We start from the raw sequence: 15,633 nt of genomic DNA, 5'->3' as shown, positions 1-15,633 counted from the left end.
ACTCTTAATTTTTTTTTTAAAAAAACTGGGTTTATTTTATTAAAATCTTAATTTAATTTGTTAGTTTGAAATATATATATTTTTTTAAATGGTTTCACAATTATCATTCATTATTTATATTCTGAAATTATATAATAAAAACCACACTATATAATTATAAAGTTATCTGTTTACATTTGAACTGAGTGGAAATTTAAAAATTTAAACAAGATTCTTCTCTAAGTTGATTTAAATTTTCTGTTTTTACAATAATGTAAATAAATGTTCTGCTAAATTTTAAATATTAAGCCTAAGAAATTTTTACTATTATCATTATTTTACAATTACATTAATTTAAATCTTTGCAAAAATCTATAAAATCATAAAAATCTATATACACTTCTTATCTCAAATTTGAACTGCAAAATTGAAGTTAATAAATACAATGCTAGTAGTATAATTACTCATAAGTTAGAGTTAATGTTTAACAATGATGTTAAAATAAAACTGCTTCTGATATCTTCAAAATTTCTTGAATTTTCATAATACTTAAACATAACTATAATGACTAGAATAAATTACACAATGCAGTAGTTAAGAATAAAAAAATAAATAAAATCAAATCATGACAAACATTTCACTACTTAATTATTTTATTTTAAAACAAAACACAATATAAATATAACTTCACTAAACTATAAAAGCAATACATTCTTACCATCATTGTTTAATATAAGCTTATCGATATTCTTTTGTTAAAATCTAAGTTAAGAACACGTATTTGTAATTAAATAAAAAATTTTTTTTTTCAAAAAGCAACAGTAGGACCATGTGTTATCATTTTAATTATTATTATTTTTAAGTTAAAAAAAATTTCAAAACTTTACAGTTATTTCATACAGTTTAAAGTTTTTCTTCAATTCAATTTTTTGTTTTTGTGCTACTGAACTATATTTCTGAACAATAAACTCAAAATCTTTGCTTTATTGAAAGATTTTATAAATTGGTCAGCAGCATGTTTGCATATCACACAAACGCACAGCAGGGATGAATCGCACTGGGATGCACCTTTCAGCTCCGGCAGATTTAAAGAGAGCCTCCAGTCGTTTTGTTTTCTGTCAGGATCGAACATATGGCTCCCAGTTTTCTACCAGAAATTAATTTCCATTTGCATTGTACAGCACCCAAGCTCAAAAATGAATGGCTCCTTCCTGGTGGATAAGCTTGTTTATCCAGCAGACGAAGCTAAAATTATAAGAGAAAAAAGTTAACTTTACATTGAAAACACTAAACTTAAATCTCTATATTAATTTATATTGAAAACATTAAATTAGTTAAAGTAAATTTAAAACTATTAAGCATTGAATATTTCTTTAAAACTTAAATCATTTTATTTGAAAATGTTTACAATTTAATGGGCAGATTTCCGTAACAATACCTGCACCAAAAAATCTCAGTATCACCAAGCAAGAATAGAAAATTATTTCACTTATAACGGCTTTCAAATAATAATTTTATTTTTTCTTAATTATTATTTTTTTAAAAAAGAAGAAATTATAGGTCAAAACGCTTAAGCTCTTTTCAATTGAGGTGAATATTTAAGTATATATACAGATACAAAAATATATCAAATTCAATACTTTTTAATTTTTTTTAAAGATTAAGTACAATGATACTTAACTGCTAAAATATTTTTGTACATTGTATAAGCTCATAGAGCCAATAGGAAATGTTCTCATTTTTTTTTTTAAAATTTCATAAATAAAAATTTTAACACCTTTTAAGCACTGTTCTTCATTTAACGTTAACACACTTTGAATAGACCATATTGTTGCTTATTTTTTAACTATTTGCTGTCATTTATAAATTAATATAATTAATCATACATCAAAAACATCTGTCTATATTCATGAAATGAAAATAAAGATATTTAACTCATCATTTTGCAATATATTAAACAGGAAATTCAAATAATGTAACAACAGTGTTCAACTTGTTAATAAAATTTCAAACATTCTAAAATGCAATAGTTTTAACTAAAAAGTAATTGATTAATTAATAATTATTTAAACATGGCAAACTTGTTTACAAAAAAATTATTTTTATCTTTATCGCTGCAATGAAAAAAAATTCAAACTGCAAAACTCTTTTGTGACAAGCCAACAAAAAAAGTGGCGAAAAGTGTTAAATAAACAATTGCTAATTTTTTCCATTGCTTATTTTAAAATTTGATTAATGTAAAAAGATACTATGAGAATTTAAAATCATCAATTCATGGATGGAAAAATCATATAGAAGGAGAATTCTCTAACAATTCACATATTTCAAAGATGTAAATATATATTAAATAGTTCGCCCCTTCCCCAAATATTTTGACATAGCATTCTTTGAAAATCGGTATGCATACCCAACATTTGTCAAATATCTTTTTTCTTATAGTTTAACAAATTTTTACAGCATTAGATTATTTCTAATAGGAATTTATTTAAAAAATACAATTTAATCAAAGCTCTACATTCACCATAATCACCATTTTGAATAGACCATATTATTGTTTATTTTTTAATCATTTACAAATTAATATAAATAATGATGCATCAAAAACATTAAAATAAAAATCAGTCTATATTTAAATAAAAATGTTTAATTCATTGTTGTACAATCTTTTAAACAGGAAATTTTAATTAAAATTTCTTGAAGATGAAGAGCTATATCTGAAATTGTAAAGGAAAATTAAATTTGCAATTGAAAAACCAAATTTAAAATTATTAAACAATGAATATTTATTTTAAACTTAAATTATGTAATTTGAAAATGTATTTAAAAAATTTTAATATCTTTTACAATGAAACTCAATGAGTAAATTGCAGTATCAATACTTGCATCAAAAAGTCTTGGTAGAGCCACACGAAAAGCAAAAAGTAACATAGTGGGAAGGAGATTAACAAAAGAGTTTAGCTCATAAACACTCTCAAGCAAACTATCATATGTTTAAAAAAAAAAAAAATTCAAACTACAAAACTCTTTAACCCCTTTTATTAGACCTGAAAATAAATACTCACTGTATGGCAAGCTATCAACAAAAAAAGTGTGAAATAAACGATTGCTTACTTTCGTCCACTGCTTATTTTAAAAATAGTAGATTTTCATAAAGATGAAAAGCTATATACTGAAATTTAAAAAAAAAAAAAAAATTAGATTTTGAAATGAAAAAAAAAAAAAAAAAAAAAAAACAAATTTAAAACTATTTAACATTGAATATTTATTTGAAACTTTAATTATTTAATTTGAAAATGATTTTTTTAAGAAATTGAAATATCCTTTACAATGAAATTAAATGGTAAATTTCGGTATCGATACCAGCGTAAAAAAAATTTCGTTAGTGTCACACAAAAAATAACACAGAGGGAAGAAGATCAACTAAAAGAATTTAGCTCATATGCACTCCCAAGTAAACTCTCAGATATTTAAAAATAAAATCAAATTGCAAAACCTTTTAACTTCTTTTATTATACCAGAAAATAACTACTCGCTATGTGGCAAATCAACAAAAAGAGTGCCGAAAAATATTAAATAAACAAATGCTTATTTTAAAATTCGTATAAGTACATCAATATAAAAAGATACTATAAGAATTCAAATTCATCAATTTATGGTTGAAAAAACCATTTCGGAGAATTCTTTAACTATTCACATATTTCAAAGTTGTAATATATATATTGATTATATATTGTCCCTCCCCCCACATATATTTACATAACATTTAAAAGTCAGTATGCATAACACTTATTTTTTTATTGTTTAATTAAATTTTTAGTCTCAGATTATATTTAATAGAAATTTATTTAAAAACTTTATTAAACAATAATTATTTAATAAATATTTATTAAACTAAAAGAAACATTACAGAATAGGACAAACTCGAAAGGTACAACCCCAAGCAAACATATACATATTTTTGTTTAAAAAAAATTACAAGTTTAAAATCTATTTGGCGATTGCACTTGGCGGGACAGATCACGATACTGAAATATCCCCAAGAAATTTAAATAAAAATGTTTAATTCTTTGTTTTACAATATTTTAGACATGAAATTTTAATACGGTAACAATATTGTTTGTATTGAACGTTAAACATTCTAGAATGTAATGGTTTAAACTGAGCTAAAAGTAGCAGATCATTAATTTTCTAATTGTTTTAACTTGGCTAATTTGTTTACAGACAATTATTTTTATCTTTTTCACTGTTGCAGAAAAACTTTGTTACAGTCGAATTATTTAGCAAACGTTCTTTTACAAGCATATTTTGAACTAATTACATTACTTATTATTTATAGCTAGACAATAAGTTAACTCAGAAGTCAACTACTATGTGCGAACAATAATGATCACAATTCATAATATAAACTGACTTTATTAGATACATGATTTTTAACTAAAGCAAAAACATTACTTACAATACTTCTTTAACGTTTCATGTAACTATCATTGAAATGTATGAAGTTTTCAAATAATTACTAAATTATAAATACCTTATGTAATTGAAAGGAAAGCAGCTAAGTTCTAACAATGACGTCGCCCTTATGAAAAAATCGAGGTATAAATGAGGTATAAACGAGGTATATTTTAAAGGTATAAAGGAGGTTGTTGTTTAAATACGTCGTAAAGGTTGAAAAGGGTGCAAATGAATACCTCAAAATCAACCTCAAATATACCATAAATATACCTCCAGAGGTATATATGTTTCAGCCTGAAGTATATATTTTTACACTTGTGGAAGTATTTATTCAGCAACCTAAGGTGTGTCATTTTACACTTCAGGTTATTATAAATCAACCTCAGGTGTATTTTGTTCGATTTCAGGTAATTATTTTTCAACCTCAGGTATCTAATTTTATGCTTGTAGAGGTAGATATTTTTCAACCTATGGTGTGTCATTTTACACTTCAGCTTATTATAAATCTACCTCAGGTGTATTTTGTTCGACATCAGGTAATTGTTTTTCAACCTCAGGTATATAATTTTATGCTTGTAGAGGTATATATTTATCAACCTGTGGTGTGTCGTTTTACACTTCTGGTTGTTATAAATCAACCTCAAATGTATTTTGTTCTACCTCAGGTAATTATTCTTCAACCTCAGGTATATAATTTTATGCTTGTAGAGGTATATATTTTTCAACCTAAGGTGGGCCATTTTACACTTCTGGTTGTTATAAATCAACCTGAAGTGTATTTTCAACAATTGGAAAGGTTATTTTTAATTAGCGCCATGCGTTCCATGTTCTACCTTAAGTTATTATTTCATAACCTCAAGTATAAATTTTTGTATTTTTATAAGTATTAATTTATCAACCAAAGATGTTTTTTTAGCACTTACGAAGGTGAGGTGTTATACGGACCACCTAGTTTATTAATTTTTAGACTCACTATATAAAAAATATAATATATATATAAAGATATTATATATATCATATGAAGAATAATGTACATTACATTTTTTTCAATAGTAGAGATCATTTATCAACCTGAAATTTTTAACATTAAACCTTCGGCAGTAATTGCTTCTTTTGTTAAGCTATAAAAGAAAGTTTCAAATGCATAATTCTTCTATAATTTTAATAAATTGATTTAAATCATCTTAAAATAACACTTATCCAAATTCTACAGTTAGTAAAAATTATTTATGGGAACTCATACTCGTATTTTTAGAAGATAGTTGTCTAAGGTGTTTGAATTTTTAAAGCTATAAAACTACAAATTTAAATAATTAGTCAGCTGAAATTCAAAGCACTTTTATTTAAAACTAAAATTTCACTTTTTTTACAAACCAACAAAATTATTTTAAATACTGTTTCCGTCTACATGTTGAAACTTGTAATTATTGGAACCTGAAATGAAAAAAAAAAATATAAATTAGTAAGAAAGTCATATTTACAATAATAGTGGCAGGTCTTAAAATATTAGAAAGTATTTTTTTTATCATTTAAATTAACTGGATGAAATTAATTTTCCTTTTCAGATAAATATCTTCTGCCATTTCTATTCAATCCTCGCAGCTAAAAAGCATGACATGTATCACAGCCACAAAATAAAATACTCTGAAGACAGTATTACCATTAACAACATTTACAGAAATTCAAATATACAGGGTGTTTATAAAGTCTCGGACCCATTTTGATGTTTAATAACTCATAAAATAATAAAGATAGATTAAAATTAATAACATAAATGGTTAGCTAGACTCAAAAACTTTCATGAACCTTGTCAATGAACTTCCACGTGTGCCCCCTTCGTCGCACGGAGAATATCAAGTCGATAGTCAATTTCACGCCAGGTAGCGGCAAGCATGTCGGCATCCACAGAGGCTATTGCGGTTGTAATTCAGGCTTTTAGGCCATCAATGTTCGACACGATCCTCCTGTAAACATTGTCCTTTATAAATCCCCAAAGAAAAAAGTCCAGCGGCGTTATATCAGGTGATCTGGGTGGCCAAGGAATTGGACCTCCTCGCCCAATCCATCTTCCTGTAAAATGGTCATTCAAAGAACTACGAACGATGATACCCTAATGAGGTGGTGCACTATCTTGTTGCAAAAAGACATGTGGCTGAAGCTCTTCTAGTTGTGGAAATACGAAGTTTTCCAACATGTCTAAGTATACGACTGATGAGATTGTCTTTTCTGTAAAAAAGAAAGCTACCTCTCGTGAAATTGACAATCGACTTGATATTCTCCATGCGACGAAGGGGGCACACGTGGAAGTTCATTGACAAGGGTCATGAAACTTTTTGAGTCTATCTAACCATTAATGTTATTAATTTTAATCTATCTTTATTATTTTATGAGTTATTAAACATCAAAATAGGTCCGGGACTTTATAAACACCCTGTATAATTCCAATCTAATTATGCAATTTTAACACTTTTTATTTCTCTATACATCTGTAACATTATGGTACTTGTAAGTTTAAAATTAAATTTCCTTCCCTTTCTTTTTTAAAAATCTTTAAACTCAATAAACCTAGTCTATATTTTTCAACTTTTTGTCAGACTTCATGAAACTAGCAGCTTTTTTTTAAATTTTTGACGCTGATTCTGAAAAGGACTTATGTTATTGTCAATCACATCAGAGTTTCTTAAAAAATAGTTATTTTAATAATTTTCAATCAATGTAATCAAGAATCTACAATAGTTTAATAAATTAAAATTTTAAAGTTATGTACCAATTTTTATTCTTTTTTTACACTCAATCGAATCGAACAAACTACAAGCTGATAAGGAGCATTTATTTTAAAGTTGTGAGTAATTTTATGTGAGGAAAATGTCTAAGAGAGAATGATTTGAAATAATACTTTTAAAATAAGTTGAGTATAATATCTCCTATATGACTTATAATACCGAGCAGAATAAAACTAATAGTTAGTTGTTACAAACACTTGTTTAAATATAAATACACATCCCATAGGATGAAACTCAAAATAATGCATATTACTTTCAACAATAAATGTTTTTATTTGCAATTGATTTTATTCAATTCAGGATTAAAATTGCATACTATACTGACTTATTTCTAAAATATTTAAAATTTCCGAAATTCGCACATTCTTGAAGTAGTGAACCATAAACAGCTGCATGATAAAGCTCATAACCTTAAAACAAATTGTCATATAAACTTGAAATCGGATTTAATTTCATTCTGCCCAATATTCTAATAAGTAATAACAATCTGCTTAGTAAATACTTAACGTGGGTAAAATGCGAGAAAATAACACGTAGTGAAAATAGCAGTTTTGTGATCAAACATGAAGAAGTGAGCTAGTACAGTTACTAGTTTTCAATTATCAAATATCTAGCAAACTATTGTTATCAACAATTACATAAATTCTGTAGTTTATTAGGAGAGATTACTTTTTCTTTTAGGCATAAATTCAGAACTATATCCTAGGGGAAGGCTGAGCAGTAGCTTGCTTGTCTCTTCTTCTGCGCCGCCGCGCATGTGCTATTTACAGCCTAGGCCATCTCAGTAATATCAGGGAACTGTGGCTAAGCTCTGTAAATATATATATATATAAACTTTGTGTATATATATATATATATATATATATATATATATATATATATATATATATATATATATATATATATATATATATATATATATATATATATATATATATATATATATATATAAACTTTGTATATATATAAACAATAATATAAACTTTGCAACAAATATCCAAACGATAAGCATACAGCTATAGTAGAATTTCAAAGCAAAATTGCTATTTTAAAAATCTTTCAATTTTCAATGATTTATTTATAAGAGATATTGTGAACATTTTTCTCAATTAATCAGCGTGCGAACTGCTACGTTAAAACATATACATTTAAGCAAAATAAAAAGAATAGTTCTATTTGACTGAACTACAAACAATAAAATATACTGTGCATAACCTGCTGCAACGATTCACCAGTAATGTTACCCAAAACAGTGACGAGAAATATTTCGGTTATTCTCTCTTATTGCTAAGCCTACAACGATAGCCTCTAAGAATATCCTCCAACTTAAATTATTTAAGATCAGGATGCGTTGTTAAAACAAAAATAATAAAATTTAAGTTTCAAAATTGAAGCATATTTGATTAAAAGTGATAAAACTAAATTAATAAATGTCAAGCACACTTACCGAATTTCGAACAGACTTTCGATTGTCAACACACACGCCATTTGCCGGCTCGCATGGAACTCTGGGAAGTGAGTTAGTTAATATGAAGTGTACTTTAAGCAACCTTAAAACAAGCTTAGGTATAAATAAAATGACTTCAACACCTCGATTAATACTTCACTCTCTTTAGTTGAAATAAGGTATATTTTTTTATACCTCATCAATACCTCAATATCGTTAGTAGAAAAAAGGTATATTTTTTATACCTCGTAATTACCTCACTCTCGTTAGTTGAAATAAGGTTGATTTTTTTATACCTCATAAATACCTCTCTTTGTTACAAGTGTAAGAGAAACAACCTCGTATACCTTAAAAATCATCTTATCAGTCTGGATGATTTGAAGTGAATTTAAAACAACCTCAAAATAAGCTTAGATATAAATAAAATGACTTCATATACCTCAATAAATACCTTTTTATCGTTAGTTGAAATAAGGTAAAAATTTTTATACCTCAAAAATACCTCCTTTGTTACAAGTGTAAGAAAATAAACCTGGTATACCTTAAAAATCTCCTTATCAGTCTGGTTGATTTGAAGTGAATTTTAAACAACCTCAAAACAAGCTGAAGTATATATAAATCAACCTCGTACACCTTAATTATAACCTTTACGAGGTATAATTTTTATTGCTGTTTTCTCTGCAACCTTAAATATACCTCAAATATACCTCAAAACAACCTTAATACCTCAAAATTACCTCAAATCAACCTTAAATATACCTTAAATTTTCATAAGGGCGTAAACAAATGAACAGAAGAAACCAACGAGGAAGAAAGGGGACAAGATTCAACAGTTGAAAAAGTTTTTTGAGTTCAATCGTTCGCAAACTACCACTAATATTATTTTTCGCTTTCTTTGCATTGGCTAAAAATGACATTTAAAAAAGTAATATTTAATTTATTGTTTTCTTTCATAAATAAATGTTTATTTATTAATAATATGGGATAACCTTTCGCAAAAATGTGGCGCTGTACCAAGGGTGGCGCCAGACTCTGCCCGACAAGGGGTCAAGTTTCCCCCGACAGGGGGGCTCAAACAAATTAATTCAAAATATTTAAATTAAAACGAATTTTATACTTTACATTTTTTCTCACATCATTTTTTTCAAGTGTGAAAAATCTAAAATCACTAATATTGATACCATAATGTGCAGATTCCTTTTAATGTAAATTTAAATCTAATTTTTTTTTTCGTTATTGATGTATTTTGTACTGTATGGTGCAATTTACCATACATTGTAAGCGTAAAAATTACTTCTGTAATTAAGGAAAATAGTTGTAGCAGTAACCGCTATTTCAAAAAATTTCTACGCTTCTAACTCTCATAACGCAAAATTTATTCGTTAATAAAAATTTAAAATTTCATGCACATTTAGCAAAACATTTAAAGAACATTTTGATATGAAATGTTATTTTTACATGAATCGATTGGCTTTTGAATCATCTAAATGTTTTGCAAATAAAGTTTTGAGTACATTTTTTGCACCCACGTATTCCATCTAAAGATATCATGCCCCGTTTTGAACGAACTTCGAAATGGTTATGGCCATAAAATTGTAAAATTCGAATTTTTTTTTAATTGTTACATAGTATAGTTTTACGGACAAAAAAGGGGCTATTTTAATCAGGGGACTCGATGTTAATATATATTGTAAATAAATACGAAGAGACTTTTAAAATTTCTCCTCGTGATTCCTTTTTCTTTTCAAAGAAGCTTTTAAAGTGACCATCTATGTCCGGTAAAATGCTAATGTCACCATTTGAGAAAAAGAGTAAGTCCATCGACTTGAAATATAAGATTTCAAACAATATAGCTTAAATTTGTAATTATTTTTCAATTTAAAAATTTTAAATTTGCGTCCGAAAAACGAATATTAACTAACTTACATTTAAAAAAAAAATTTCCTCACATGATTGCTGTTTATCTGCCTATGTTTTCGTTTCTCTGCAAAGCTGAAAGCACACTTTCTACCAAGATTTCTGTTACACTCTGATGAAGCTTTTTACATATTGACATACGCCTGCAACGAATAACCTTTGATACAGTTAATTAATTATTGTTTACCACATACCAACGTGAAACATTCTTTAATCTACGATTTAAATTTGCGTTTGCTTTCATAGTTACGAATTTTAAGTCGCAAAAAATGGACACTAAAAATTAAGAAGTTAGGGGACCAAATTTCGAAAAATACGAGTTTTTATTTCTCAGGACTTATTTGACCGATTTTGCTTAAATTTTGTATTTTGAAATTTAAAATTGCAATTGATAAAAAAATTGTATACCTTACATTTCTTAAGTTTCTCGACTTCCCTTAAATAAAATAATAATAAATGTTTACTAAAAGTTTCATTTTGCGTGAAATTATCTTTAGAAAAACGAATAGGAATTGATTGATCTGATTGGAATTGTATGCAAAACTTTTTCAATTCGCTTAAAAAAAAATTGGATATAGTGAAATGCACAAACTAAAGTTAACATTAAAGGGTCCTAACTTTCAAGCGCGCTCCTGAAAAAACTGTTAAAACAATATTTCTAGATTGAAACTACTATATTTTGGGGATCACAAATTCGACGAAAAAAGGTATGTTTAATCGGAGTACGTTCTTGTGCCTAGTTTCCTAACTTAAAATATAGTTTAGATTAATTAATTAGTGCATAGTAATAGCTTCGAAATAATAGATCAATGATAATATCTCAATCTCGTCATATCTCAAGAACGTTTTGCGTTTTGATTGAATCGAAATTTTTTTTCATACAATAGTAAAAATTCGTTTTTCCAAAGGTAATACCATGCAAAAAATATAGTTTTAAATAGTTATAAAATGTTTAATATTTTTATTAATAATATGCGTTGGAAAAATTCTGAATCCCGATTTTTGAAATCCCCGTGTAGTAAATGGCGACTGGTGCACGTTAAATCTGTCGAGTCGCCAAGTCCTCCATGTTCCCATAGTAAATCAATACCTCTGGGGGGTACTTATCCAGGAGCTTCTTTGTCTTCTGGATTGGTTAAAATTACAAGGCTACGGAGTTGAACATTAGTAGTCGTAAACCCGAAAATTGGGTCGGTTACTCAACGACGAATAAAAATAAAATAAAATAGCAAGATTACAAATTTTCATATAATTTTATGGAAGGTAATTTTAAATTGTAAAATACAAAATTTGAATGAAATCGGTTGAATAATTCGAGATAAATGAAATTTTAAGCAAACTGACTTTTTTATAATTTGATAACTTAAGAACTAATTGATCGATTACTCTGAAAGTTTGTACTTTGAAATCAAAAGGATGTAAAAATATGTAGAACATACAATTCAATATTACTATTATTTCAATAACTATTATTTAATAAACTTATAAAAAATAACAAGTTATTATTTAAAATTATTTTTGCTTAAAAATTTGTGTATAAAATGTTTTTTGTAATTTTATGCAAACATTTTTCAGTACACTCAAAAAGTTCTCGAGATAATGGGCTATACTCGAAGAGTGAAGTTAAAATTAAAGGACCCAAGCTTTCCAATTCCCTCTTAGCCATAACTTCAGACCATATCTTCCAGATTGCGGCTGTTTCCGCGTTTTGAAAATTAAAAACCTAAAACTATAGACAAACTTGTATGTTTATCCAGCACAGAATGCGCTCTTCTGTTCATTTTCGTAACTTAAAATATGATATTGACTCTTTAAACGTGAAAATATGATTAAATCAAAAGTTAATCAAAGTGTTCCCTTTTTCCATTTCATACACTGTACATAAAATAAGTCAATGAGAATCTGTTATGTTGATTAATATATATTTTAAGATATTGAATACGAACAGTTTGTTTTTCTGGATCAATGAGCAATCTTTTTACTACTAAGAAAATTATGAAGAAAATAATAAATTAAAAATATTTTGTTACTGTTTGTTTAGCTTTTTTTCCGACTGAATATTTATTGCATTCATGAAAATATAAGCCTTGAATCCGAATAAGTAAATGATTTTCCTCATTTAAAAATATTAAAAAAAAAAAAATAAGATGAAAAAATTTAAAATTTTTTATTTTATTCTTATACTTTCATTTTGCTTGAACATTTCAAAAAGCAATTATGCGATCCCATAAACCATTGATAAACACATTACATAAAAAAGATTTTGTAAAGAAGAGGACCTGCGTCTCTCAGCGAAGAGGTGTGATTAGATTATCCCCTCCTCAGTTCTCCAGAAGAAAGAATAGCAGTTTGAAAGATGTGTTTCCAAGAAAATGAAGATGTGTCTGCGGGAAAGGATTTCTATGGGACTTCGAAAAGTCGTCAATTTCTACCATGTCTAATCGCATCCGGTCTCTAGTTAAACAATGTATGGGCAAAGTTACAAGTAGTGCAAAGAGACCACGATTACATAGAATTTACAATATATTTTGCAAATTTTTATTATTAATTCTTAAAAATAAATAAAAAAAAATCAACTGCAAAAATTATTATTTTATTTTATTTTTATTTTATAGTAAATGAATTTTTGACATTATTTAGAAAAAAAATTGATCAGACTATTTTCCCGACGGGACTCTAAATTTTTCCCGATGGGGGGGCTGGCCATGCCCGACGGGGGTGCAGTTGCCCCCCCTGACCCCCTACTGGCGCCGCCCTTGCGCTGTACCAAAAGTAATGAAATAGATGATTATTTTGAAAGTTCGAATGTTAGATCGAATACTATTTAATTTTATATAATATTAGTTCTAAAATAAGAAGATAGGATTCAGGAGCATTGCGTTTTCTAGCAGGGCGGTATTATATTGCATCTTTCTAATATTAGATCATATCTTTTTGGTACCTGGGGCGTCTTCTAATTGTAAGATGAAGTATTTATACTGCACCATTTCGTCTATAAACTCAGGCTCAAAGTCCTCGAAATAATGTTCCTTAAACTTTGTGCAAGCCTGTCTAATTTCAGCGTCGGATTTTGTCGAGAAATCTGTTAGAAACCCAAACAGATCATTTATTTCCCGGTAAGCTTCTAGGCGCCGCGACAGTTCTGTACACAGCATGTCTAGTACTGGCAAATATGTATCAACTTTTAAGGCCATTACAGCATTTTCTTTTTTTGCCAAGTGATTCAATAGACATTTCGCCTCGTGAATCGCTTGTGATGTCTGAGTCTCCCCGCCAGCAAGAGACTGCAAAGCTTTCTGAAAACTGTTGTAACCATTTGCCAAAGCCTTAGTAGCATCGGCCCTTGCACACCATCTTGTATCGGATACTCTTTTCAGAACCAATGACGGATCTTGCTTACGTTCATCACCTTTTTCAAGGTGTTTGAGCATAATTCCCCAGCGATGAGTTGATGCCGAAAAAAAGTTGTATAGTGCCTGTACGAATCCGAAGAATGAGATTGCTCCCTCGCAGCTTTCCGCTGCACGTACTCCAACCAAATTCAGTGAGTCCGCTGCACAGGGAACGTAGTGTGTGAGGTGATTTATTCTCTTAATATGCGCCTGGAGACCATTGTAACAACCAGACATATTCGGCGCATTATCGTAAGACTGACCTCTCAAATTTCTTACATCAATGTTATACTGGCTTAAAAAATTTAATATCTCGGTGGCTAGTTCTTCCCCTTTGTGGTTCTGTATGAGAAGAAATTTAAGGAAACGTTCAGCCACTTCTCCGTTCAACGTAACATATCTCAGCACTACAGTCAACTGATCAGTGTGTGATATATCTGGTGTCGAATCGACACTTATTGAGAAGTATTTGACTTCAATGATTTCATTAACAATATATTTTAAAACCTTATTTCCCAATATTTCAATCAGTTCCTCGCGAATCGTTGCAGACAAATACGATTGTTTTCCTTTGCCTTCATTACCATATTTTGCTAAATGCGAATTAAGAAACGGATCGTACTCAGCGATTAATTCTAAAATTCCCAAATAGTTGCCATTATGTTGAGAACCGAGAATTTCATTGTCACCACGAAATGCTAATCCATGGGATGCTAAAAATTTTATCACTGAGACCATTCTTTCTAAACCTTTCTTCCAATATTCTCGTTCTTTATTAAATGTAACCTCCAAGGAAGTGTCGATTCGTCCGTGAATGCGCCGTCTACTAATCAGTGTCTGTACACATACACGGCGAGTTGCATTATTCTCATGCGATTGAATTCGGTGCAACGCATTTTTCCAATCAGAAAATCCAGTTTGAAAGTGTGAACGGTTTTGAGCTTCACCAAAAAGGATACATGGAAAACAGTATACTTTTCCAATAGACGGAGAATACATGAGCCACTCCCGTTTGATTTTACCACCACTTATGTGTTTCCGAAAAAACATAGACTGAGAAAAGAATCTTTTACTGTCGTCGTACTGTCGGCTTGAAGCAGAAAAATCACACTCAAAGTGTTGACATTCGTTAGGGTCTCTAGTACACCAAAAAACTTGCATTTCGTTAGTAACATTTTGCCATAAGCCAATGTCATTCAGATATTCTACCCCTAGATGAACTACGTTTTGATGTATGACCTCTGTCTCGGCCTCACTTTCCTCTGCACCGACTAACGTAGCTGTTTCTTGATCCTGGCCAATCTGTTCAAAAGGCTCGCAAGGAACTTCTAGTTGGTCTACTACCATCGTGTGACTGGCAGAAGACGTACTTGGAGAGTCATGAGGTTGATGTTCCTTTGATTCGCGACTAAATCCGAGTTTGAAAAGGTTTTGTGTCTTCTTCAATTGTTCTTTAAGCTTATTTTGTTGCTCTTGCCGCTTTTTACATTTTTCTGAACCACTTTTTTTTCTTTACGGGTATCTCCGACATTTTGCTCCTGAAAAAATAATCTTTCGGTTTAAAACAGAAATGAAATTTTCACCTTAGCAGCTCAAAATTATTGAATTTCTTGCTTAATAATAAACACCCAAACTAATAATATTTGATAACGTTGAAATT

The 15,633-nt window shown here is 28.8% G+C and overlaps 1 protein-coding gene and 1 long non-coding RNA gene across 2 annotated transcripts; both read right to left on the bottom strand.

The window, feature by feature from the left end:
- Positions 1–614: 614 nt before the first annotated feature.
- Positions 615–3,199, bottom strand: LOC147807449 (uncharacterized). Its single transcript, XR_015434495.1, has 2 exons — positions 3,091–3,199; positions 615–1,224 (listed from the first exon to the last, which is right to left on the bottom strand). It is a non-coding gene; the product is annotated as an uncharacterized LOC147807449 (long non-coding RNA).
- Positions 3,200–13,505: 10,306 nt separating this feature from the next.
- LOC122271314 (zinc finger MYM-type protein 1-like) lies at positions 13,506–15,320 on the bottom strand. The gene has a single exon (XM_043052184.2). It carries the CDS (start codon positions 15,318–15,320, stop codon positions 13,506–13,508), a length of 1,815 nt encoding a protein of 604 aa, XP_042908118.2.
- Between the last annotated feature and the right edge of the window lie 313 nt (positions 15,321–15,633).

The sequence above is a fragment of the Parasteatoda tepidariorum genome, chromosome 6 (genome assembly GCF_982258835.1).
Source record: "Parasteatoda tepidariorum strain Cologne lab strain chromosome 6, Ptep-v5.0, whole genome shotgun sequence".
Lineage (NCBI taxonomy): Eukaryota > Metazoa > Arthropoda > Arachnida > Araneae > Theridiidae > Parasteatoda > Parasteatoda tepidariorum.
The sequence above is the reverse complement of the archived record's forward strand: the minus strand, read 5'-3'. Positions and strand labels throughout refer to the sequence as shown.